This window comes from Silurus aristotelis (genome assembly GCF_946808225.1).
Source record: "Silurus aristotelis genome assembly, chromosome: 7".
Taxonomy (NCBI): domain Eukaryota; kingdom Metazoa; phylum Chordata; class Actinopteri; order Siluriformes; family Siluridae; genus Silurus; species Silurus aristotelis.
The window spans coordinates 16,426,660-16,448,908 of NC_139580.1; the positions used below are offsets into that span (position 1 = coordinate 16,426,660).

At 37.3% G+C, this 22,249-nt stretch overlaps 5 protein-coding genes across 6 annotated transcripts in view; 3 read left to right on the forward strand and 2 right to left on the reverse strand.

The window, feature by feature from the left end:
* The window catches only part of LOC310729433 (dynein light chain roadblock-type 2), a 130,721-nt gene that overhangs the window by 37,420 nt on the left and 71,052 nt on the right, over positions 1-22,249 (reverse strand). The gene's annotated exons all lie outside the window — the stretch shown is intronic.
* Positions 2-5,418, forward strand: tmpob (thymopoietin b). The gene is made up of 7 exons (XM_083545773.1): positions 2-119; positions 425-694; positions 806-923; positions 1,343-1,519; positions 1,852-1,955; positions 2,532-2,638; positions 3,763-5,418. Exons 2-7 carry the CDS (start codon positions 467-469, stop codon positions 4,136-4,138), a joined length of 1,110 nt encoding a protein of 369 aa, XP_083401899.1. The 5' UTR covers positions 2-119; positions 425-466; the 3' UTR covers positions 4,139-5,418.
* On the forward strand, positions 7,970-13,260 carry slc25a3b (solute carrier family 25 member 3b). Of its 2 annotated transcripts, none has more exons than XM_083547582.1 (8): positions 7,970-8,072; positions 8,371-8,520; positions 9,689-9,813; positions 10,449-10,628; positions 10,847-11,028; positions 11,712-11,884; positions 12,069-12,179; positions 12,711-13,260. In XM_083547582.1, the coding sequence occupies exons 2-8, from the start codon at positions 8,382-8,384 to the stop codon at positions 12,869-12,871; spliced, it is 1,071 nt and encodes a 356-aa protein (XP_083403708.1). In that variant the 5' UTR covers positions 7,970-8,072; positions 8,371-8,381; the 3' UTR covers positions 12,872-13,260. The 2 variants fall into 2 exon arrangements, with proteins under 2 accessions (XP_083403708.1, XP_083403707.1); XM_083547581.1 differs by lacking the exon at positions 9,689-9,813 and adding an exon at positions 9,933-10,060.
* On the forward strand, positions 14,450-20,301 carry ldhbb (lactate dehydrogenase Bb). The gene is made up of 8 exons (XM_083547587.1): positions 14,450-14,702; positions 16,970-17,106; positions 17,545-17,662; positions 17,929-18,102; positions 18,185-18,358; positions 18,549-18,666; positions 18,759-18,882; positions 19,907-20,301. Exons 1-8 carry the CDS (start codon positions 14,648-14,650, stop codon positions 20,072-20,074), a joined length of 1,068 nt encoding a protein of 355 aa, XP_083403713.1. The 5' UTR covers positions 14,450-14,647; the 3' UTR covers positions 20,075-20,301.
* The window catches only part of golt1bb (golgi transport 1Bb), a 3,759-nt gene continuing 1,813 nt past the window's right edge, over positions 20,304-22,249 (reverse strand). The window contains exons 4-5 of the mRNA XM_083547602.1: positions 22,005-22,086; positions 20,304-21,020 (exon numbers count right to left, since the gene is read on the reverse strand). Of these exons, the coding sequence (XP_083403728.1) occupies positions 20,982-21,020; positions 22,005-22,086 (121 nt within the window). The 3' untranslated portion in view covers positions 20,304-20,981. The remainder of the gene's footprint in view (positions 21,021-22,004; positions 22,087-22,249) is intronic.

The window sequence follows — 22,249 nt, forward strand, 5'->3', positions numbered from 1 at the left end:
TCTGCACCAATCCCGTTGTGCTTTACTAATCCAAACTAGCCAATAGGCGCTCGTTTTGTTACACTGTCTCGGATAGAGGCGCGCACGGGCCATCGGGATCCAGCAAAGCAGTAACGGAGGTAATTGTTTGTTCTTACTTCTGTATAAACAAAGCAAAAAAAAAAAAAAAAAAAAAAAAAAAAACCCGACATATTATTTATTATATATATGGGAATTGGGCGGGGGTAGGAAGCTCTTTTCAGAAGTAAAGAGTAACAAAATATTTTTGCCGCGTAAATCTGAGTCTATTCAACCGCTGTAAAAAGCTGCAGCCGGTTTGACGTTTGTCAACAACGGCGCAAGTTCATTAAGTCTTCATGAGGTCTGTTCTGTGGGTCGCAATTGTATTCCAATTACTCTTTACTGACCTCGCTTTTTTATTTAGATACTCTGCATCTACTTCGGTCTGGAAACAAGCCGCTAAAGCATGTCGGATTTCCTTGAAGACCCGTCCGTTCTCACAAAGGACAAGCTGAAGAGCGAGCTGCTGGCGAACGATGTTCCTCTTCCCAGCGGCGAGCACAGGAAAGATGTGTATGTCCAACTTTACCTCAAACACCTGACCGTTCTGAACAAGAAACACTCTCCGACCGATACTTTCTCGAGTGACGAAGAAATAACACCAGTGATCTCTAACAGAAATCGATCAGGAAAAGTAAGTGTTGATTGATTTTCTTTTGGGTTTTTTTTTTTAAGAAAGAAAAACTCCTTAATAAGACCGCAAAATGTTAAATTCGAGTTAAATCGGTTTGTGATCAATCTGAAGAAAGCCACGAAAAAGACGGATAAGAGTCGGAAAGAGGAGGTGGATGTTGCTGGTTTGACCGACAGCGACTTGAAGGATCTTCTCCTGAAGTATGGCATCAATCCTGGTCCTATAGTCGGTAGGTCCTCTGCCCCACAGTGACTAAAATGCTTTTCCCAGCTAAACCTAATGACCTATATGACTTATATGACATGCATTTTCTTCACTATATTGTATATAAGACTTCAGACTGGCTAAAGACTTCACAATTTGTAGTAAGTAGTGTAAGTGTGTTAAAAAAAAAATCTTCTCCATAATATCCAAGGTACGTATATGGAAAATAGAATTCAGTTTTAAGGAATAGTCCTGCCATCTAGAAATTAAGTAAACATACACAAAGACCCTGCCTGAGTTAATAAAGAAAAAAAACTGTGTTCTGATTTTTGCACGCACCTGTATGTTACTTTATTCATACATTTACTGTAGTTGATTATGTGCCCTTGGGATTTCTTATTTGCTCATAAACAATATATATATATATATTTCCACGGTTGACAGCCTCAACTCGTAAACTTTATGAGAAGAGAATTCAAAAGCTGTTGGATCAGCCTCCTTCAGAAACCACACCACCTGAACCTGAAACAGCAGTTCCAGAGACAGTACCTGTCAAGGCAGACGGCAGTCAGAACGGCAACACGCGCACGGGGGAGGAACAGTACAGCGACAAGGAAGAAGGTTGTAATATTCTTGCCTTGTTTCTGTTTTTTGTCTTTTTATTCGATACGACTGTTACAAGTGATTTTAATTGTGGTATAACCACTTCTTCAAAATCATCAGAAAGACAATGTTTTTAAAAAAAACATAACTATGTTGACACTTGAAACTTTCACATATTTGTTTATACAATAAGACAGAAAAGACAGGAGATTCTTCTCACACTGCCTATAATTAATCTAAAATATGTATCGTAAAAAAAATGGGTAGTTCTGCACATCTATTGTATCATTTTATGCATTTGCAACTTGTCTTGAGGTATTTCCATTTATTTTATGCTGTTTTGTTTGTAGATATTCAACCAGTACCAGAGCCAGTTCCTGTTACACCACGGTTTGTGAGAAGCCGAGGAAAAACCCCAGTGACCACCAGGACAAGCAGCAGACACAGCAGTAAGGTAAAAATGTGGAGTGATATTGGTGGATTAAAGCCATGAAGCTTGACGAAACAAGAAAAAAGTTGATTTACCATCTCTAACATGATAACCTTTTTTAACTGTTTGAAACTGTTGAGTAAGGTGTCTGTACAGAACAAAGTGGAAGTTCTTAGTTATGTAGGCCATTCTTAGTTAGATCCTGATTCCCCAGTTCTTGGACAGGATTTCATCATTATGCAATTCATTGCTTGTTATTGTTTCAGAAAGAGACAGATTGTGCTCAAAACTGCATAAAGAATCTGTTTAAAGTAAAAGAACAGTGTGTGAGGCCTCAACAAAAAACTATGCGTATGTTTTATGTATAATTACCACTTAACCTAAAAAATTGATAGTTTTCCAGCTAACCTGTGGAAATTCTAAGAGACTTTTTTTTTTTTAGCTTTTTTTTTTAGCTTTTTTTTTTTTTTTTTTTTTTTTTTAAGAGTTCCAGTAACCTTTAATAACCTTTCTAATTATTTATTTCTATTCCATTAGTATTGTTGCCATAGCATTGCAGGTCTGATGACTGACTTGAATATACACTTTGTGATATTTTAGCAGGTAGAGGGGACAACAGTTGCTGAAGAACAGTCCTTTTCTGTGGACAGGAGTGATATTTTAAAAGAAATATTCCCTAATGAACCTCTTACACCCACAGGAATTAGGTGAGTATAAATTTTAAAGTTTAACACATCTAATAAATAAATTTGTTATTGCAATGCACGTGTATAGGTTTAAACAGAACTGTGTGTACAGTAGAGCTGAAACAAGTAACCTCATGTAATTCGAATACAAAAAAAATGAATTGCCTCGATGCTTCGTTTAGTCCATTTAACTACACACAGGACATTGTGTTTCCCTGCGGACCATTATTACATTATTAAACTCTGGAGTGCTCTGGAAAGGAAAACACGTGTTGCAGAATGAAAAAATGGGGGAACGAATAGAAAACAACAAGGGGCGAGGAGAAGATTCATATGGAAGTTTGTTTCTGCCACAAATTATTTTTTTTGCCTAATTCCAACTTTTGCGATTCCGCATTTTTTCTCTCACAATTCTGTAGTGTCAGAAATCTTCACACATTGAAAAAAAAATGGACTGCAATTAGTAGAATTGCATAGTATCAAACTAAGCCTCCAATCCCTCAGAGAGAACTCTGTCTAACAATTAGCTCTGGAGGAAACGGAACAAGACAGATGAAGCAGAGGAGCTTCGTTCATGCACCAACAGCTATAAACATCAGGCCGACAACAAGAAAATGACAAAAAAGTTTCCTAAGGTTGATCATTTCAACCTCAAACATAAAAAATAAATTTTAGTTTTAGTTTGTTTTTGTTTTTAGTAATCTGAAATTAATCGTTACATTTTTATTTATGATTTATTTTTATTTATATATTTGTATTTGAATTTTGATGTAATATAGAAATGAAATGCACTAATTGGGTTTAGTTTTCACAATTATTGCTGTGTGCAATTTCAGCAATAAAATGTAAATCTTTCTAAAAAAAAAGTAAACAAATAACTTGTTAATTTTAAGAGACGTCTTATTTTCTCTTGTATATTCAAAAAATGCTTCTCATCCGATTGCTCGATTAATCGATGGAATAATCGGTAGAATACTCGCTTACTAAAATTATCAATAGCAACAGCTCTAGTGCAAAGTATCAAAGTAATACAGTTCAACAGAATAAGAAATTCAACATACTACATTAATACATTAGATTGAGTTTAACATCTTGTGTAAACTAACTGCATCAGTTTCACCATGTTTCTGGGTCTTCATATACAGTGCCACCTGTCGGCGGCCTATCCATGGGGCAGCTGGGCGTCCAGTGAGGGCACATGACCTCTGGCCAGAAGAGTCTTTCCTACACCAGCATGTGTTCACAACCACCAAGTCATCGCTCACACAGAGCCACAGCACTCCATTACATGCCTCATCATTCTCTCCACCGTCTGAGCTGCGTCCATGTCGTCGCTCCTACTCCATCTGGCTCAAACTGCTGGTGTTCCTTGTGCTGGCTGCTTCACTCTACCTTGTCTTACAGAATGTGAGCAGTGAGCAGATTGACTCCTGTATAATCTTCTTACAGGACAGGGTGGTCACGCCTCTTCTCACTGTGATTGGTGTTATCGGCCAGAAAGAGAATTCTGATACCAAGTGAACACGTCTTCTCCCAGTGTATCTATGAGCTGTCTCTATTCTTAGACTTTAGCCACATCCTCATCTGATTGGAGGATCAACATAATGGCAGGGTTTGTGCTTAAGATTATTGCAGCGCAACTTCTCACTCATGTCTAAATGTGTTTTTTAAGTAGTCTGTAAACTGTGTTTTCACCTTGTTTTTACTGTTTTGTAGCAGGGTATTGGGAGAGGAAGACATTTTTGTAGCCTTGTATTATGACAAAACAACTGCCACTGTGTATGCCCATAGGGCTTCTAGACATTCTCCATTACAAAACTGATTTGTTTTAGATGTCAACAGATTCTTTTAATGGTCATTAGTATGCTAAAAAGTACTCTTTTGTGCACAGTTGATTTTCCTAAACATTACTGTAAGCACATACATTGTTTTGCTGTTCCCGGTTAATTAATAATTTACCAGGATAGCAAAAATATTTTCTATATTAATTGTATCATTGTTTGTCTTTGTGTATAGAAGCATGGAAATGTGTTTAAACTACTAGACTACATGGTCAGTTATGCACTGGATGTTTAGTGCTGGTTTTCCAACAGACCATGGTTCACATCTCTATACTCTGTGCACTTCTCTCAGGCTATAAATTTTCCCTTTTTTTTATTTTTTTATTCTCTCATTGGTTTTGTGTAAGATGACGGCACATTAGGCATGTTCTCTACATGTATTGTGAAAGTCCAATTATCAAACGCAAGAAAAAGTCGTCATAGAACAAACTTTATCCACCCAACCTGCTTTTTATTTTCTGTGCAAAAACTGGTTATCATTTGAAGCAAATTTTCTTTGCTGCAGCTGAAATAATTCAGAAAGTCACATTTGCATCTGTTTGACAAGCATAAAATAGTTTAGTTCAAATATATACATTTACAGTAAACTTTTGTTTTGATGGTTGAAAATGTTTTTTGTATTTTACTATTTTAATTTTGAAAATGTCTCTGCTTTCTACCTGCAATATTTTTGTAATTTTATTTTTTCCTTTTAAAAATACTTTTTTTTTTTTTTTAAAGACTAGTAAACACAGTTCATTGGAAGGGTATGTGCCAGTGAGGTGCAGCAAGCATTTGAAACCTGCTGTCCAAAAGGCAGAAAGTGTTTAAAAAAAAATAAAAAAAAATTAATACATTTTGCACTTTGATACAGGGCAGCTATTAGAATCTAATGGTTAACTGGAATGTTTCTTCCTGATGAACTGTCTGTCATTGGTTAAATATAACAATTGTGTGAAATAAAAAAATGTACAAAAGACAGCTTAACTCTTATTTGATGTTTTCTGTTCTTACATTCGGATTATAGTAAGCAATATTTTGTATGATAATATATGTATAAGAATGTGATTTATTACTAGTCCTCTATATATATATATATATATATATATATATATATATATATATATATATATATATTTAAGGACTAGTAATAAAATCACATTCTTATATAAATAAAAGAAATTTCCCCACTGTGGGACGAATAAAGGTATATATGTATATATGTCTATATATAGAGAGAGATACACACACACATATATACCTTTATTCGTCCCACAGTGGGGAAATTTATTTTATTTATATAAGAATGTGATTTTATTACTAGTCCTTAAAAAAAAAAAAAAAAAATATATATATATATATATATATATATATATATATATATATATATATATATATATATATATATATATATATATATATATACACACACACACAGTACAGACCAAAAGTTTGGACACACCTTCTCATTCAAAGAGTTTTCTTTATTTTCATGACTTTGAAAATTGTAGAGTCACACTGAAGGCATCAAGGGCTATTTGACCAAGAAGGAGAGTGATGGGGTGCTGCGCCAGATGACCTGGCCTCCACAGTCACCGGACCTGAACCCAATCGAGATGGTTTAGGGGTGAGCTGGACCGCAGAGTGAAGGCAAAAGGGCCAACAAGTGCCAAGCATCTCTCTGGGAACTCCTTCAAGACTGTTGGAAGACCATTTCAGGTGACTACCTCTTGAAGCTCATCAAGAGAATGCCAAGAGTGTGCAAAGCATTAAAGCAAAAGGTGGCTACATTGAAGAACCTAGAATATGACATTTTTCAGTTGTTTCACACTTTTTTGTTATGTATATAATTCCATATATAATTCCACATGTGTTAATTCATAGTTTTGATGCCTTCAGTGTGAATCTACAATTTTCATAGTCATGAAAATAAAGAAAACTCTTTGAATGAGAAGGTGTGTCCAAACTTTTGGTCTGTACATACATACATACATACATATATATATATGTATGTATGTATGTATGTATGTATGTATGTATGTATGTATGTACATACATACATACATATATATATATATATATATATATATATATATATATATATATATATATATATATATATATATATATATATATATATATACACAGTGAGGAAAATAAGTATTTGAACACCTTGCTATTTTGCAAGTTCTCACACTTAGAAATCATGGAGGGGTCTGAAATTGTCATCGTATGTGCATGTCCACTGTAAGAGACATAATCTAAAAAAAAAAAAGTCCAGATCACAATATATGATTTTTTTAACTATTTATTTGTATGATACAGCTGCAAATAAGTATTTGAACACCTGAGAAAGTCAATGTTAATATTTGGTACAGTAGCCTTTGTTTGCAATTACAGAGGTCAAACATTTCCTGTAGTTTTTCACCAGGTTCGCACACACTGCAGGAGTGATTTTGGCCCACTCCTTCACACAGATCTTCTCTAGAGATCTTCTCTACATTCCTTAGGATCATTGAGACCCCACGAGGTGAGTTCTTGCTTGGAGCCCCAGTCCGAGGGAGATTGACAGTCATGTTTAGCTTCTTCCATTTTCTAATGATTGCTCCAACAGTGGACCTTTTTTCACCAAGCTGCTTGGCAATTTCCCCGTAGCCCTTTCCAGCCTTGTGGAGGTGTACAATTTTGTCTCTAGTGTCTTTGGACAGCTCTTTGGTCTTGGCCATGTTAGTGGTTGGATTCTTACTGATTGTATGGGGTGGACAGGTGTCTTTATGCAGCTAACGACCTCAAACAGGTGCATCTAATTTAGGATAATAAACGTAGTGGAGGTGGACATTTTAAAGGCAGACTAACAGGTCTTTGAGGGTCAGAATTCTAGCTGATAGACAGGTGTTCAAATACTTATTTGCAGCTGTATCATACAAATAAATAGTTTAAAAATCATATATTGTGATTTCTGGATTTTTTTTTAGATTATGTCTCTTACAGTAGACATGCACCTACGATGACAATTTCAGACCCCTCCATGATTTCTAAGTGTGAGAACTTGCAAAATAGCCGGGTGTTCAAATACTTATTTTCCTCACTGTATATATATATATATATATATATATATATATATATATATATATATATATATATATATATATATATATATATATATATATATATATATAAAATTATACCCAACAGTGTACAGTTGTGTATAGGAACTCTTGGTCAAGCATGTCAGATATGTGAGCCTGCTCTGTTTTCGGTTTAGTTTGACCTTCTGCAGTAAAGTTGTACAGCAGCAGCTGACTGATATTATATCTGTGTAGGATCTGCATCATGCACCGTGGTTTTGGACTCTGTTTTTGACCCGTAGATATTAAGTGTCAAATATCGAATATATACTGTTTATTAAATAGTAATAAACAGTATATTCAGTGATAATATGTATAAATAATATTTAAAGTAACAACAATAATATTCTAATAAAGGTTCGCTCGTCGGCAAATCTGATTGGTCAGTCCGGTTTGTGACGTATCACTTCCGCTCTCCTTGCAGCGGGTTAGAAGGCGCCGGTGCGGTGTTCACGTTCTCTACGAGCGGCCGGTAGAGGAGGACGCCATTTTGCGACGTGTTTAAAAGTAAGGATCTTTTTCTCAACATATTTATTTTCTGCTACTTCTGCTTGTGAGACGTTGTATATTACCTGTACTTATTCATCTGGTCGCGATTCCTAGTGTTTTTAACAATCATTTGTACCTATTGGAGGCCCTCTATTCTGAGCGACCAGGCTAACACAGAAGAGCCGCTAAGCTAAAGTGACACTGTGTCATTGAAAGCTTTAATGTGCCAAATAAGCCATTTAGCGGTCAAGATGTTATTTATTGTTATCTATTTTTCCAGTTTAACCAGTGATTTTATTTATTTATTTATTTTCAGCTCCCAACAACATGTATCCCAGCACGCTGCTACACCTCGCCCGGGCGAATCCTTTCAGCGCCCCGTTGTTCACGCTGCAGAAAACGGACGAGCCCTCGCGACCAGCCGCTAAAGGACAGACCCGCAGGTTGGCAGCAGCTGCAGTGGACGGTGGGTCACCAGACATGTCCAGATTTATTTTTCTTCACCGATAATTCAGTGATTTTCCTCAAATACTGCTGCTTGTAGCAGTACCACTCTTGGCCATTCATTGTCGGCTTTATCTAGTTATTGCATCATTATGAACAAATAAGTACGAATTCCTCCTCCCGTTATGTTTCTTTTTAACTAGTTTTTTTTAATATAAATGTTGAATTATTGTTTCCATGAACGTCCCTGTCTCTCTGGAGGTCGGAAATAAAAGGTCAGGATGTTAGCGTTAGCTTGCTGAATCGACAGCTAGCGTAGCCGTTAGCATGCTGTTTAGCCGGTGGATGGGTTGAGCAATATCTTATTTTCCCCTGTTTCCTTTCCTCACTAGTGCTTATAATGCGCTTATTATTCCGTTATGAAGGTGTTTCCGACTGCCTATTTTTACTAGTAGTTCTGTCCAGGCTTGTTTGGAGGGCACTGAAGGACAAAGTTGGATCGACCTTGTGTAGTAAAAAAAAAAAGTCTGGGGGAAAGTTCAATATTATCTATATTCGTTTACCGTTAACATTTTAATGACTTGCAGATAATAAATATGAGAGAATTAAAGTGGACAAGAATAAATCACGTTCACTTTACTGACCCGAGGCACATGACCACCGCGGATATTATACACTTTAACATCGCACCTTCCCATTGGCTGCTTTCTCATCTATAATGTAGTTACTAGATTTTAGTTCTAACAGAAAATTAACACATTTCTTTCTGATCCTCTTTTTTTTTTTATATTCGGTTTTGCAATGATGTAGTACTTTGAAATGGGAAGGAAAATGTTTTACTTTTTAAGTGAATTTTGAAGTTATTGACAATTTTGAAATGATGACGCAAATGGCTCGCTTTATAGCACACCAAAGTGTTATAATGCCCTTTGCCCTCCCTGTGATCCGTCTGTCTGTGGGCTCATTTAAAGCCCTTGGGTTATGTATCTGTTTGTTAGATTTGATATTAGATTTAATATCATATTCAAGAAACGTATTTATTTTTTGCAAATGTTGGAATAATAATAATACATGACGCCGATCATTAAAATTCAACCTTTCGATACCTCACCATTCCACTAACTCTCTTTCCCCCCGCCCAAAACATTTTGTGAAGTGATCAATGATTGCAATGTCATGTTTCTCTTCAGACGAAGAAAGCTGTGCGTTTGGCTCAAAAAAGTATTTCATCCTGTGTGGCTTCGGTGGGATTCTGAGTTGTGGCACCACACACACGGCTGTGGTGCCGCTCGACTTGGTTAAATGCAGAATTCAGGTCTGTTTTGGTGTGACTGCTGGAGTCGCGTGGCGTGTGTGGCCCCAGCACTTACCCAGCATGTTCCATATCGTGTTGTGATGCATGAGCATGTGTGTGTTGTGTTCTTCATATAACAGACTTGGGTGATAGCTGTGAGTTTGGTTCATCAAAATACTACGCACTCTGTGGCTTTGGGGGCATCTTGAGCTGCGGTATCACACACACAGCTGTAGTGCCCCTTGACTTGGTCAAATGCCGACTTCAGGTCTGTATTACTTTGAGAAACAAAAGTTTGGCTAGCTGTAGATGTCATTATTTTAAACAGGGATGAATTGTAGATCTTTTATTTGTATGAGCATTGTATTTATAGAAAAATGTAATGAACAATTTACTCTGATTTGTGTATTGTTCTATTAAAGGTAACATTTGATAATTTTTCATGCACACTAATGGTGTGACTTATCACCTTTTAAAACCATTAAGTTAACAATAGATATAAAGAAAACCTAAATGTTTTGTCATCACTTGAAATGCATGCAACTCCCATTTTCAACACGAACATGGTATGCACTCATCGTTTACAGAATGAATGTGACCTTTTATGTGTCTTAATGTGCACAATGAGCTGCACACTAATTAAACGTCTCATTTAGGTGGACCCCGCAAAGTACAAGAGCATCTTTAAAGGATTCTCTGTCACAATCAGTGAAGATGGCATGCGGGGTCTTGCTAAAGGATGGGCGCCCACTTTCATTGGATACTCCATGCAAGGTCTCTGCAAGTTTGGATTCTATGAGGTGTTCAAGATCATGTATGGTGATCTGCTTGGAGAGGTAAGTTCTTCTATGGGACAACCTCATTACAATGCCATGGTGTTTAGCCATATGGCAGATGTTATCACCAGTTTGTTGGTTCTTTTAGTTACCTAATTCTTAGTGCCTATAATACTTCACGTTGGCTTAATTGCCACAAATAAGTTTCTCTACCCTAAAATTATGTATATGTTTTAGTAGACCACAGTTTATTATTCCTTTATTTTTTTGTGGAACAGGAAAATGCCTACATGTGGAGAACCTCTTTGTACCTCGCAGCCTCTGCAAGCGCAGAGTTCTTTGCTGATATAGCTCTGGCCCCTATGGAGGCGTGTAAAGTGCGCATCCAGACCCAGCCTGGCTATGCAAACACCCTGAGGGAGTGTGCCCCGAAGATGTATGCTGAGGAGGGTCTCTGGGCGTGAGTATCATCCTCCTTTGTTTCCAAACAGATGTACGTTAGAATAAAATATACAAAATTTGAAGGATGTTCTTTAGCCCAATTGCTGCACACGTTCCTTAGATCCACCTCTAGGGAATCCTTTGGCTCTGGTGCTGCTGCTCTCTTGAGTGTTGCAGCTCCAGGTTGGAGGCTCCCAGCAGCTTTTCTGGCTGTTCAATTGGAGGTGCTTGAGTCATTGGCGTGTGAGAGCAGTCTACCTGCTTCTTCAGCTCATTTGCTGCCCTGGCTCCCACCTTGGGGACTTCACCAGGGCAGACAAACTGGAGAGCGGACAACTGAACTTTTTCCCATCAAAGGAATTCCTTTAAGAAAAAGAAACATTGAAATAAAATCAACTGGAATCTAAAAACCCAGTTATCACTTTATAGATCAATAACAATATTATCTTAAGGCAATTTACTAATTTTCTTTTTTTTTAGCTACAAATTCTTTTTACACAGGTGTTGTGATAGTTACTGTATTAACAGACAATTTAAATCGGTATTTTATTTTTATAACCTTCACATGTATGCCAATTGTGAAATAAATTCATATACATATATATATATATATATATATATATATATATATATATATATATATATATATATATATATATATATATATATATATATATATTACACATATGTTCATTTTGGCAGATTCTACAAGGGTGTGGTTCCCCTGTGGATGAGGCAGATCCCCTACACTATGATGAAATTTGCCTGCTTTGAGCGTACAGTAGAATTGCTCTACAAGTTTGTGGTGCCCAAACCCCGCAGTGAGTGCAGCAAGTCAGAGCAGCTTGTGGTCACCTTTGTGGCTGGTTACATTGGTAAGCTTGTCCCATCACAATCATGTTACACTTTTACATGGACTATTCTCATATCATTGCATTTTATCACTGAACTTAAATAAACAGCTTTTAAATCTGTCAACACCACTGATTTACATTTTTATGGGTTTGAGTAAATGTCAATTTAAATATTCACTGCTGTGGTTTTAATCTTCCTGTGTAGCCGGTGTTTTCTGTGCAATCGTGTCCCACCCTGCGGATTCTGTGGTGTCTGTGCTGAACAAGGAGAAGGGAAGCACAGCAACTCAAGTGCTAAAGAAGCTTGGGCCCATGGGTGAGTTCCTTGTATCTTGTGTATTGTTATACTTAAAAAAAAAAAAAAAAAAAAAAAAAAAAAAAAAAAAAAAAGGGGGTATTAATTAATGTATGTTATTGAGAGGTCTGTCTAGTTAGCTACAAATGGGTATGGTAGCTTGATCAAACATTTGTATTCATAAATTATACAATACAGATTCTTGCTTTAATGTAATGGGGGAGTGGAGGGATGTTTTACATGGACAACACGTTCCTTAGATCCACCTCTAGGGAATCCTTTGGCTCTGGTGCTGCTGCTCTCTTGAGTGTTGCAGCTCTAGGTTGGAGGCTCCCAGCAGCTTTTCTGGCTGTACAGTTGGAGGTGCTTGAGTCATTGGCGTGTGAGAGCAGTCTACCTGCTCCTTCAGCCTATTTGCTGCCCTGGCTCCCACCATGGGAACTTCACCAGGGCAGACAAGCTGGAGGGCGGACAAAACCTTTTGGCGTTACCAAGGAATTGCTAGACTTTATTACTTGATTTGTCTGACCTGGCTCTCTTTTTCTTCTATAGGTGTTTGGAAGGGTCTAGTGGCTCGTATCATTATGATTGGTACCTTGACAGCCCTGCAGTGGTTCATCTATGACTCTGTGAAAGTGTACTTCCGCCTGCCCCGCCCTCCTCCTCCTGAAATGCCAGAGTCTCTGAAGAAGAAGCTGGGTCTCACAGAGTAGAAAACTGCTTAATCCCCTGTCCATCATTTGCCCTCCTGTTTTCTATATTTAAGCTCCCACTGCTACACTGTTCCTCCCAGGCTGCAGTTGATCTCAGTTACCTGGACACTGAGATTTCCTCCATGTATAGAGGTTTTCATTTAGATTATGATCTGAGTAAATTCCATCTGGTTTTAAACTGTTTGTCAGTAGTGTGATTTAAAAAGATGATCAAGAAGCTGTCATTCTTTTCAAATGTCATTTTGCACACACTCTCCACAACTGAAATAATAACTAATATCCAGTCCTTGTTTCCAAAGTATTTCATATTCACACTCTGACAAAAAGTACAGCAATGCATTATTTGGATATTCAGCTAAAAGGGATGAAATAAAGAATGTCCACATTAATTTTACATTGTCTTGAATTTCTTGAATTGTTTTTATGCACTGTCATTTAAGTAATGGGCTAATAAGTCTTACTTTTTTATTTATTGAGAAATATAAAGGTTTTGTTCTTTTGCTTTGCTTTTTTTCTTGTTAAATAGGAATATGGTTTTCAGTCCATTGTACTCTAATTCAAACATTTTCTTTAGGCAGAAAAGGCTGATTGTGACCCAGGTGTAAATAAAATTTCTACGCAGCTCAAGAATACATGAATATGCATTTGGGGTTTTTAAAACAGCAGGCATTGCATGCAAATTATATTCAAAATTTACCTAGTTGGCCTTGGACTTAAAGATCAGACTTATTTTAAAGCATGGTGTTCTCATTTGATCTAAAACTCGCATGAACCAAAATGTTGGCCTTTTGCTGTGATGTTCTAAAAACTTGATTTGCTTGTTGCATTAGTTTCCTCACCTATTTGACAATTTAAACCATTCTAAAATCTGATTTCAATGCAACAATTCGTATTTTTCTCAAATATGCTAAATAAATTTAGTGTGATATTAATTTGATGTTCTTAAACAAGTAAAAAAAAAAATTAACCAGGTGCTTTTGAATGCCTTATAATTAATGTCCATTTAAATTTACAGACCCCCAGATTTCTTTAATAAACTAATAAAAATATCAGACTAATTATGCATGATATTGAATGTTTTTTTATTCTGAATCAAATGTACTATATATATATATATATAGATATATTTAGATATCTTTAAGAACATTAATTATAGCCATAATACTTTATGAAACTTTAAAAATACTTTTTTATAATACTTTTGGGAAATTTTGGGATGTCATGGATTCCGTTCTAAGAATCATAGCTATAGATATGTAAAATATACTTAATATATAATAAATTTGTATTAATGAATATATTTAAGTCTGCAGATCTCTACACTAAAAATCAATAACTTACTATTAACTGCAGTTGAGTTTTAAAATTCAGGTTGCGATTTCTGTTTTGTCAGCAAATTTATTATGACTTCTAATGGTTTGTTATTACATGAATTAAATAAAGCTAATTCATCATTCTATCATGTGGTCTTTTCTTGATTAGTGGTTACAGCAGTTCATTTAGAACAGGATCTCAATGGAAGAAAGTGCCATCGGATTACAGTAACAACATTAGCTGACTGCAGAAGAGCCTCAGTGTTTTATTACATAGTCCTCAGAAGAGGAGGCGTGGAGTCACTGAGACCCGGCCCTCTTCTCCTCTCCTCTCCTCTCTCTTTTCTCTCCTCTTCTCTCCTCTCCTCTCGCTCTGTTTCTGCTGCAGCTTTGAGGAAGTGTCGCACGGCGACGCCACTGCTCAAATACTGCAGTCACCTGCTCTCCTATCAGCTTTCCTGCCATGTTGATTTCATGGTGGTATTTGTACCTGGGAGCTCAAAGCATCTACAGGAAAGGCAAGTGTTCAGCTGATGTTTGTATCAAGCTGCAATGCAAATAGACGTTTTAGTGTGCGTAATTTGTGTACTGAAAGATGAGTGGATTTGTTTGTGTGTCTTCCATACTGTGGGTGTGTCATGGATGTGACCTTGATGTAAGGAGACTTGGAACAGATACTACGAGTGTTTCAGAGGACAAATATATGCTCACTAATGAAAAACAATGTATTTATAGATGTACAGTACACGACATGACTAATGGCTGTTGATTTAAATGTAAAATATTGAACTTAATAAAGTTTTACCTGTATTTTTGTTTGTGTAATTTGCATATAAAAGTTGAAAACTGGTGATAAGAATTCCTTTAAGCAGAAGGCGCAAATTAAAGCATTTTAATGCTTTGCATTAAAAAACACTAATACCAATCAGCCATAACATTAAAACCACCTGCCTGATATTGTGAAGGTGAATTTGTGTCATCACAAACAGCTCTGACTCACCGACGCATTAAAGGTCCCACAAAACCGCTTACGATGTGCTGTGATCTCTAGCACATCCCACAGATGCTAGATCAGATTGAGATCTGGTGAATTCAGAGATCGGGTCAACAGCTTGAACCCTTTTATCATGTGACTCAAACCATACCAGATCGTTTGTTCAGAGGGGCAAGGCACAGTTTTCCGATGCTTTTTGGGTATATGTGGTTCGCAACATTGTTTAAGTAGTAGTATGTCTCAAGGTAACATCCACATAAACATCAGGACCTAAGGCTTGGCAGAGATCCACACTGCCTCCACCAACTACATCCTGGTGCTAATTCTTTCACAGGAAAGCAACAAACATCCACTCAGCCATCAGTATCATGTAAAGGAAAACATAATCCATCATAAGAGGCCACTTTCTGCCAATGCTCCATGGTTCAGGCCATGTGCCAATTTTTAAGCACTCAGAGATGGCAAAAGTACACACATCCTTCATTCAAGTAGAAGTACAGATACTTATGTTTTAAAGAAGTCTGGTAAAAGTTGAAGTACTGACTACACTTTTTTACTCCAGTAAAAGTAAAGTAGTTTGGGCCAGAGCTCGAATTGAGGGGGGCTGTGGGGGATCCGGGACCTCCCCAAAAGGCATTAGGGACCCCCATGACAAGTAAAAAATAGACTTTGGGGTCCCTTATGGGGAGGTCCCGGATCCCCCCCAGCCCCCTCAATTTGAGCTTTGGGCCAAACTACTTTTCTTTTTACTTAAGTATTTAAAGATACTTAAGTAAAAAGTAGCCTTTACTGATACCTGTATTAGTGTCACGCTGGTAACTGGACCTCATCTATCTAATCTATCAGCTATCTAATTAATCCCGGCTGAACACCCACCATACAGCAAAGATGATAATGATCAGGTGGTCAGGAATGTCTTTGTTCTCAGTCATGTTACATTGCAGACTCCCTCTGTCGCATCCACATTAACCCCATACTTCTTGTTGCCTTCTGACTTGCTGGTTGCTAACTTTGTAAACTAACCTATGTCTGTGGTGAGCGATAGCCAGGAAATGATACACCAGTGGTAGATTGAAAAAGCCACTCAATGACAAGAAATAGGTCGATGGGATAAAAACGGCACACAATGAAAAGAAAAAATATTGCTCATGTCACCAAATAGATTTAAACTAAAGTAATACCAGAAGATTCCACTTAAGCACATTAACAAAGTATTTGTACTTCATTACTTCCCACCTCTGTAGAAACTATTGTTGGTGGTCAGGGGTCACAATGGGCTCTAAAGGTAGCACCTGCAATGTGCTGTGTGTTCTACCACCGTTTCAATACAATAGCCAGAATGAACCTTTTTTTACTAGAGTGGTGCATCTGTGGGATTGGATAATACTTTGCTCCTCACACTGATGAGAGCCTAGAACCTTGACCACCATGACCATGGTCTTTGTTCGGACTGTTTTTGGTAGGTAATCATCAATGCATCCCAGAAACACCCTACAAGACCTGCTGTTTTGGAGATGAACTGACCCAGTCAACTAACCATCACAACTTGGCTTTATCAAAGTTGCTCTGCTTCCAACACATCAACTTTTAAAACTGACTGTTTACTTGCTGCCTAATATATTCCAGGTGCCACTTTACTGAGAACATTGTTAGTGGGTTTTAATGTTATGGCTAATGAGTGTACATTTCAATAATAACTTTTAACATTAGTATTCTAAATAATGAATCATTTTACAGACTCCTGAATGTTTTCATATATCAGCACTGATGTGTGTGATCTTTTTTTTGCAGCACAAAACATGACATCAGTGCTGCAGAAGCTCATCACTCCCATGATCAATGGACCATTGGAGCCTCCCAGGAACAAGGTGACAGTGGTGGGAGTGGGCCAGGTGGGCATGGCATGTGCTGTCAGCATCCTTTTGCAGGTAAGACTTGTGGAAATCTCAACTGGTTCCACTACTTCTGTGATGCATAACATGGGGGAATTTTGATTTATGTTACAGTGTTAAAATTATTTTACATTTATAGTTAAGTTATTAAAGTTATTAGTTGGCTGTGATTTAGCAGCCACGCTTATCTAGAATGAATTGCACAAAGCATAGCAACAGCGGATGATAAAATGACAAAGTGCAATCAATAAAACATACAACACACAACACTGTTTTCCACTGCTAAAGAAATTCCAAATAATTTTTAATGATAAATATTTAATTTTATTTATAGAAGATTTAATCAAAAGGCCTTTAGGAGCATGCCAATACATTTCTGCCCACATAGATTTAGCTTTACTGTGACCCTGATGAGGAAATGTGAAAACTGAAGATAAATGTTGTTGATAAAATATGTTTTGAATTGCTGTAAAGGAGCTGGCTGATGAGCTGGCCCTGGTCGATGTGGTGGAAGACAAACTAAAGGGAGAGATGTTGGATCTGCAGCATGGAAGTCTCTTTTTCAAAACTCCTAAAATTGTCTCGGGAAAGGGTATGAATTTTATAAATTAGTCGAATACAACATGGCTATAATAAACCACCTCTGCTGTCATAGGGAAAGTCCAGGTCAGGAGGGAATCCAGGGGATCCATCACTATCAATGTCGAATTGATGGCCAATTTTATAAGAAATATTTAGTGTCTTTGGTAGAATTCAGTTAGAATGATGTGGCCATATTATGCATTTATATAACACAGATATTTGTGCATTGAAAAACAGTCTATCACATGATTTTGACACTTGCTCATTTTCCCACAGATTACTCAGTGACAGCAAACTCACGCATCGTGGTAGTCACAGCAGGTGTACGCCAGCAGGAGGGTGAAAGCAGGCTTAACTTGGTCCAGAGAAACGTCAATGTCTTCAAGCACATAATCCCACAAATAATTAAATACAGCCCCGACTGCATCCTCATTGTGGTTTCAAACCCAGGTACTCAAATACTTCGGATTAAGAGTTTCTATGAAAATGAAATGCAAACCGTTTACATTTGTATGTATGGGTGCGTATGCAGTGGATATTTTGACTTATGTGACATGGAAGCTGAGCGGCCTACCCAAACACCGCGTCATCGGCAGTGGCACTAATTTGGATTCAGCACGTTTTCGGTACCTAATGGCGGAACAACTGGGAGTCCACTCTAGCAGCTTTAACGGCTGGATCCTGGGAGAACACGGTGACTCCAGTGGTAAGCCAGCAGACAGAATCGCTGCGTGTTTTTTTAAATTAGTCCTTTTCAGCTGTTTCAACATCCACAAATGCTTTAGTATCAGACAGTAGTATATATGAGGTGGCACAATTCTTTGCTCTCTCTGTATTTACTCTGCACTCTCTCTGCAGACTCTGTCAGCATTTTATTTCTATTTTCTGCTTTCCAGTTCCTGTTTGGAGTGGTGCAAATGTAGCAGGTGTGAACCTCCAAAAATTTAACCCGGACATCGGCAAAGACAGTGACAGAGAAAACTGGAAAGAGACTCACAAGTTGGTGGTTGACAGGTTTGCTAATCACATATTTTAAAGTTTGTATTGATTGTGCCCAACACGAAAGCTGTAACGATACCCTGTGTATTTGTGCTGATTACCTGCAGTGCCTACGAGGTGATCAGACTGAAAGGCTACACTAACTGGGCTATTGGACTTAGTGTAGCAGATTTGACGGAGAGCCTCATTAAAAACCTGAACAGAGTTCATCCCATTTCTACAATGGTCAAGGTCAGTAGCTAACAAGAGAAATACAAGCAGTGCACTTGATAATCTAGAATTGTAATCAATTTGACTGGATGTTGGCAAATCAGAAATATTTTCAGTATAGACAAAGAAAAAATCCTGAAATAAAATGTCAGTAATTCATAAATATATATTTCCATTGCTTAGGAGTTAGTTGTTGTTTTGTTTATGAACGCTTTTTCTACTCAAGCAAGGTTTTCCATACAAAATTGTCTTACCAGTTACCACACATAGGTTGAGGACATTTTAGGTATTTGTTGCCCTGGCAGTGTTTTCTTAGGGAGTGGTATGAATGAAAAATACACTTCCCAGTTGGATTTCTTTGAGAGGAACTTCCCTGACAAAGAGAAATCACCACTGTGCAGGCTGCCAGTTTTTCCTGCTAAAAAGGATCTACATAACCCATAATAGTATATTTTCTTCTGAAGAAAAAATATTTAACTACCTACTATTAATAATTACTGTAGCTAGCACTTTCCTTTAAAGCTAGGCTTGGACTATAATGCTTATGTTCACATGCTTTGTGTTTAATATAAAATGATCCCGTGCCTTGAATGATTTGGGACAATCTTTTTCTTGCTGCCAGTTGAACCTGTACGGTCTTCCATTTTCCCAAGCAGCTGTGTTGTCTTGCCATCACGCTAACCCGTAACTTAAGCAGCCCAACTAATCGATAACGGCATTCGTTGACAACTAATTTCATTATTGATTAGTTGTTGCAGCCGTACTGTAATAGTTACACTTATTTCCAATTTCTTTATACCGGTCTTTAATGAGCATCAGTTTATTTCTGTTCCTGAGGTGATCTTGCATCACAAGCTTCTCTGAGTAGATCTCTGTAAATGGTATATATTGCAGGTTTTTTTTCCTTTGACATTTCATTTAGTATCTTTAGTTAATAAAAGAAAAATATATATATGTACAGCCTGAACCCCAAGAAATATTTGAATAGTTTTAGAGGTTACACAATCCTAATAAAAGCAGCTCCGCTCTGATTTTGGCCCCACAGGGGATGTATGGGATCAATGATCAGGTGTTCTTGAGCCTGCCATGTGTGCTGAACAACAGAGGAGTGAGCAGCGTGGTCAACATGAACCTGACCCAGGACGAGGTGTCTCAGCTGCAGAAAAGCGCAGACACTCTGTGGAACATTCAGAAAGACCTGAAAGAGCTATAGTCCTGCATACAAGAAACTTCTTAACAAGCTTTTTGAGCAAACATGTTGACTGACACAGCAAATTTAGATGGTTTGTTTAGAACACTAACATGATCAAATGCAGATGCTGGTCTAGATGCAGCTCTGATCTATGTGCAATCACCATGTAAAATGTATGAAACATAGAATGTGCACATTCGTACTTGATTGTTGCTAAAGTTTGGAAATAAAGACTCAAATAGCCAATACCTACAGACATTGAGAGTTTTATTAAATTGTTGCTGTCTCTGTGTAAAAAAATTTACATCGGTCTTATACATTATTTAAAATACGTATTTACATGTAGTATCGTGTTTGTTTCACAAAAGCTACTAATTCCTGAGCCAGTAACATGATGAGAGTTTGTGGCTCATAAAGTGTGCCGTTCTTGCAACAGCTTCAATACAGCACACAAAAAAAAAAAGGTTGGCACCCGAACAAGATTTCAGATTTCCAGTAACACCTTCACACATGGACATCTTTCGATTCTGTAACAGCGGCAAGGAAAGCTAAGACTGAAATAGCAAAACTTCTGTTCCTCCACAGCAGCTCGTTCAGAAGCCAGGAAAAATTGGTACACCAATTAAAACACCCTCTGTTGGTTCAAGTCGTTGTTACCTCTCTGATGGAGGTATGTAGCAGAGAAAGTAGCAGAGCCCAATTTGGGCTGTGGATCAGTTCCCAGAAATAACAGCTTTCTATTGGTCAAATCGCTTTTATAAGGTGACCTTATGTGCCACGTAAACATATGGCCTTTTCTCAAACATGAGAAAGTCTCATTCCAGACATTGACTGGTTGCCAAAAGGGCGTCAAGTTACAAACAAGATTGAAGAGTTTAAATAAGTGGTGAAAACACAGAGGAAAAAAGATATATGCACTTTGTTTTTGTTATACCATGGCGTTGCTTTCACCGACTTTGTCCACCAACTAAAAAAAAACCAAAGAAACAGTCATTACTGATCACAATTTATATAATTCATATAATCGTATAATGTCGGTGATCTTTTCAAAGGACAAATCAATCAAAGGAAATGATTCTCGAATGCATCAGATTTGACTTACATTGATCAATTAACTGATTAGGTGACTACTCGATCAGTGAGAGTCTTTAATATGCATTTTTATGTTTCTCTTAATTAAGCTAATCGGAATAATATTAGAATTACTATTACATTACATTATATTGGGATTTATTTTATTAGCCTGCTACACGTCACACCCGTCAGTATGCGAAGCCTGGAATGTAGTTTTGTTCTGCATGGGTGAATTTAAGCAAACTACAAAACAATCGTTGTACAGTGCAACTGGACACCTACAGTGGGAAATCATGGTTTAAGAAAAAGCAATCAGTTTCGAAAATTACTATAGACATAAGCAAAATAATGCAGGCGTGGCACAACACTTGTTTATTTCCCTCTGCTTTGGTGATTAACGTAAGAAGAAAACGAGACGAGCAACTGCAGTGCAGTCTGATCACACAAGATAGTGATAGAGACATTTTCACCTCCTCTGTGGTAGATTAATTTGTCACAATTTGTAAAGGAGTCTATACACCATAGAGACATTTCATCTCAAAATAATATTTTACTTAAGCTTTCAACTCAATCCATTGAAATTAAAACTGGATATAATAAAGAGTCTCCTTTGTATGTGGTTATTCTCTTGGTTTAATTGTTATATAGTTATAAGAAATAGTAATTTATAATTTTTTGGTAAAAGGTCAGTGTTATAGGAACACTGTTGAGTTGTGAGTAAACTCATCGAGGATGGAAGGTTCTTACAGTATGATCACCTTAGGACTATGTGTAAAACATTCATCTCGTCCCTCTACTCTTTATAACAGACATTTTTCTGAACCCCCAATGCATTAAACCCAGTGTTAATGTATAAACCATGATGTGCAGTATTTACCCCACTGATGCCAGGAAGATTAAGCAGTGACCCAAGAATGGGTATTCTTCTAATGAAGCCTACAGCCACCGGGAAGAAGCCCCTACAACATACAGACAGATGTGAGCTTTAAATAGCTAACAGCTGTCCCAGCTTTCATACAACTCACATTATTTTTATATATTCCATGATTTTCCTGGAAGGCAAATAAAACACTCATCTCCTACACATTATAGCACAAACACCAAAAAAAAGCATGCAGTAAA

What these genes read in the sequence shown, in the direction of transcription:
- tmpob (XM_083545773.1), top strand. Translation starts at nt 467, where the DNA reads ATGTCGGATTTCCTTGAAGACCCGTCCGTTCTCACAAAGGACAAGCTG. An exon ending in CAATCCTGGTCCTATAGTCG is followed by an intron (nt 924 to 1,342) that starts GTAGGTCCTCTG and finishes CACGGTTGACAG; the next exon opens with CCTCAACTCGTAAACTTTAT. An exon ending in GCAGCAGACACAGCAGTAAG is followed by an intron (nt 1,956 to 2,531) that starts GTAAAAATGTGG and finishes GTGATATTTTAG; the next exon opens with CAGGTAGAGGGGACAACAGT.
- slc25a3b (XM_083547581.1), top strand. Translation starts at nt 8,382, where the DNA reads ATGTATCCCAGCACGCTGCTACACCTCGCCCGGGCGAATCCTTTCAGC. An exon ending in GGCAGCAGCTGCAGTGGACG is followed by an intron (nt 8,521 to 9,932) that starts GTGGGTCACCAG and finishes TTCATATAACAG; the next exon opens with ACTTGGGTGATAGCTGTGAG. An exon ending in CTTTGTGGCTGGTTACATTG is followed by an intron (nt 11,885 to 12,068) that starts GTAAGCTTGTCC and finishes CTTCCTGTGTAG; the next exon opens with CCGGTGTTTTCTGTGCAATC.
- ldhbb (XM_083547587.1), top strand. Translation starts at nt 14,648, where the DNA reads ATGTTGATTTCATGGTGGTATTTGTACCTGGGAGCTCAAAGCATCTAC. An exon ending in CTGTCAGCATCCTTTTGCAG is followed by an intron (nt 17,107 to 17,544) that starts GTAAGACTTGTG and finishes ATTGCTGTAAAG; the next exon opens with GAGCTGGCTGATGAGCTGGC. An exon ending in TAAAATTGTCTCGGGAAAGG is followed by an intron (nt 17,663 to 17,928) that starts GTATGAATTTTA and finishes ATTTTCCCACAG; the next exon opens with ATTACTCAGTGACAGCAAAC.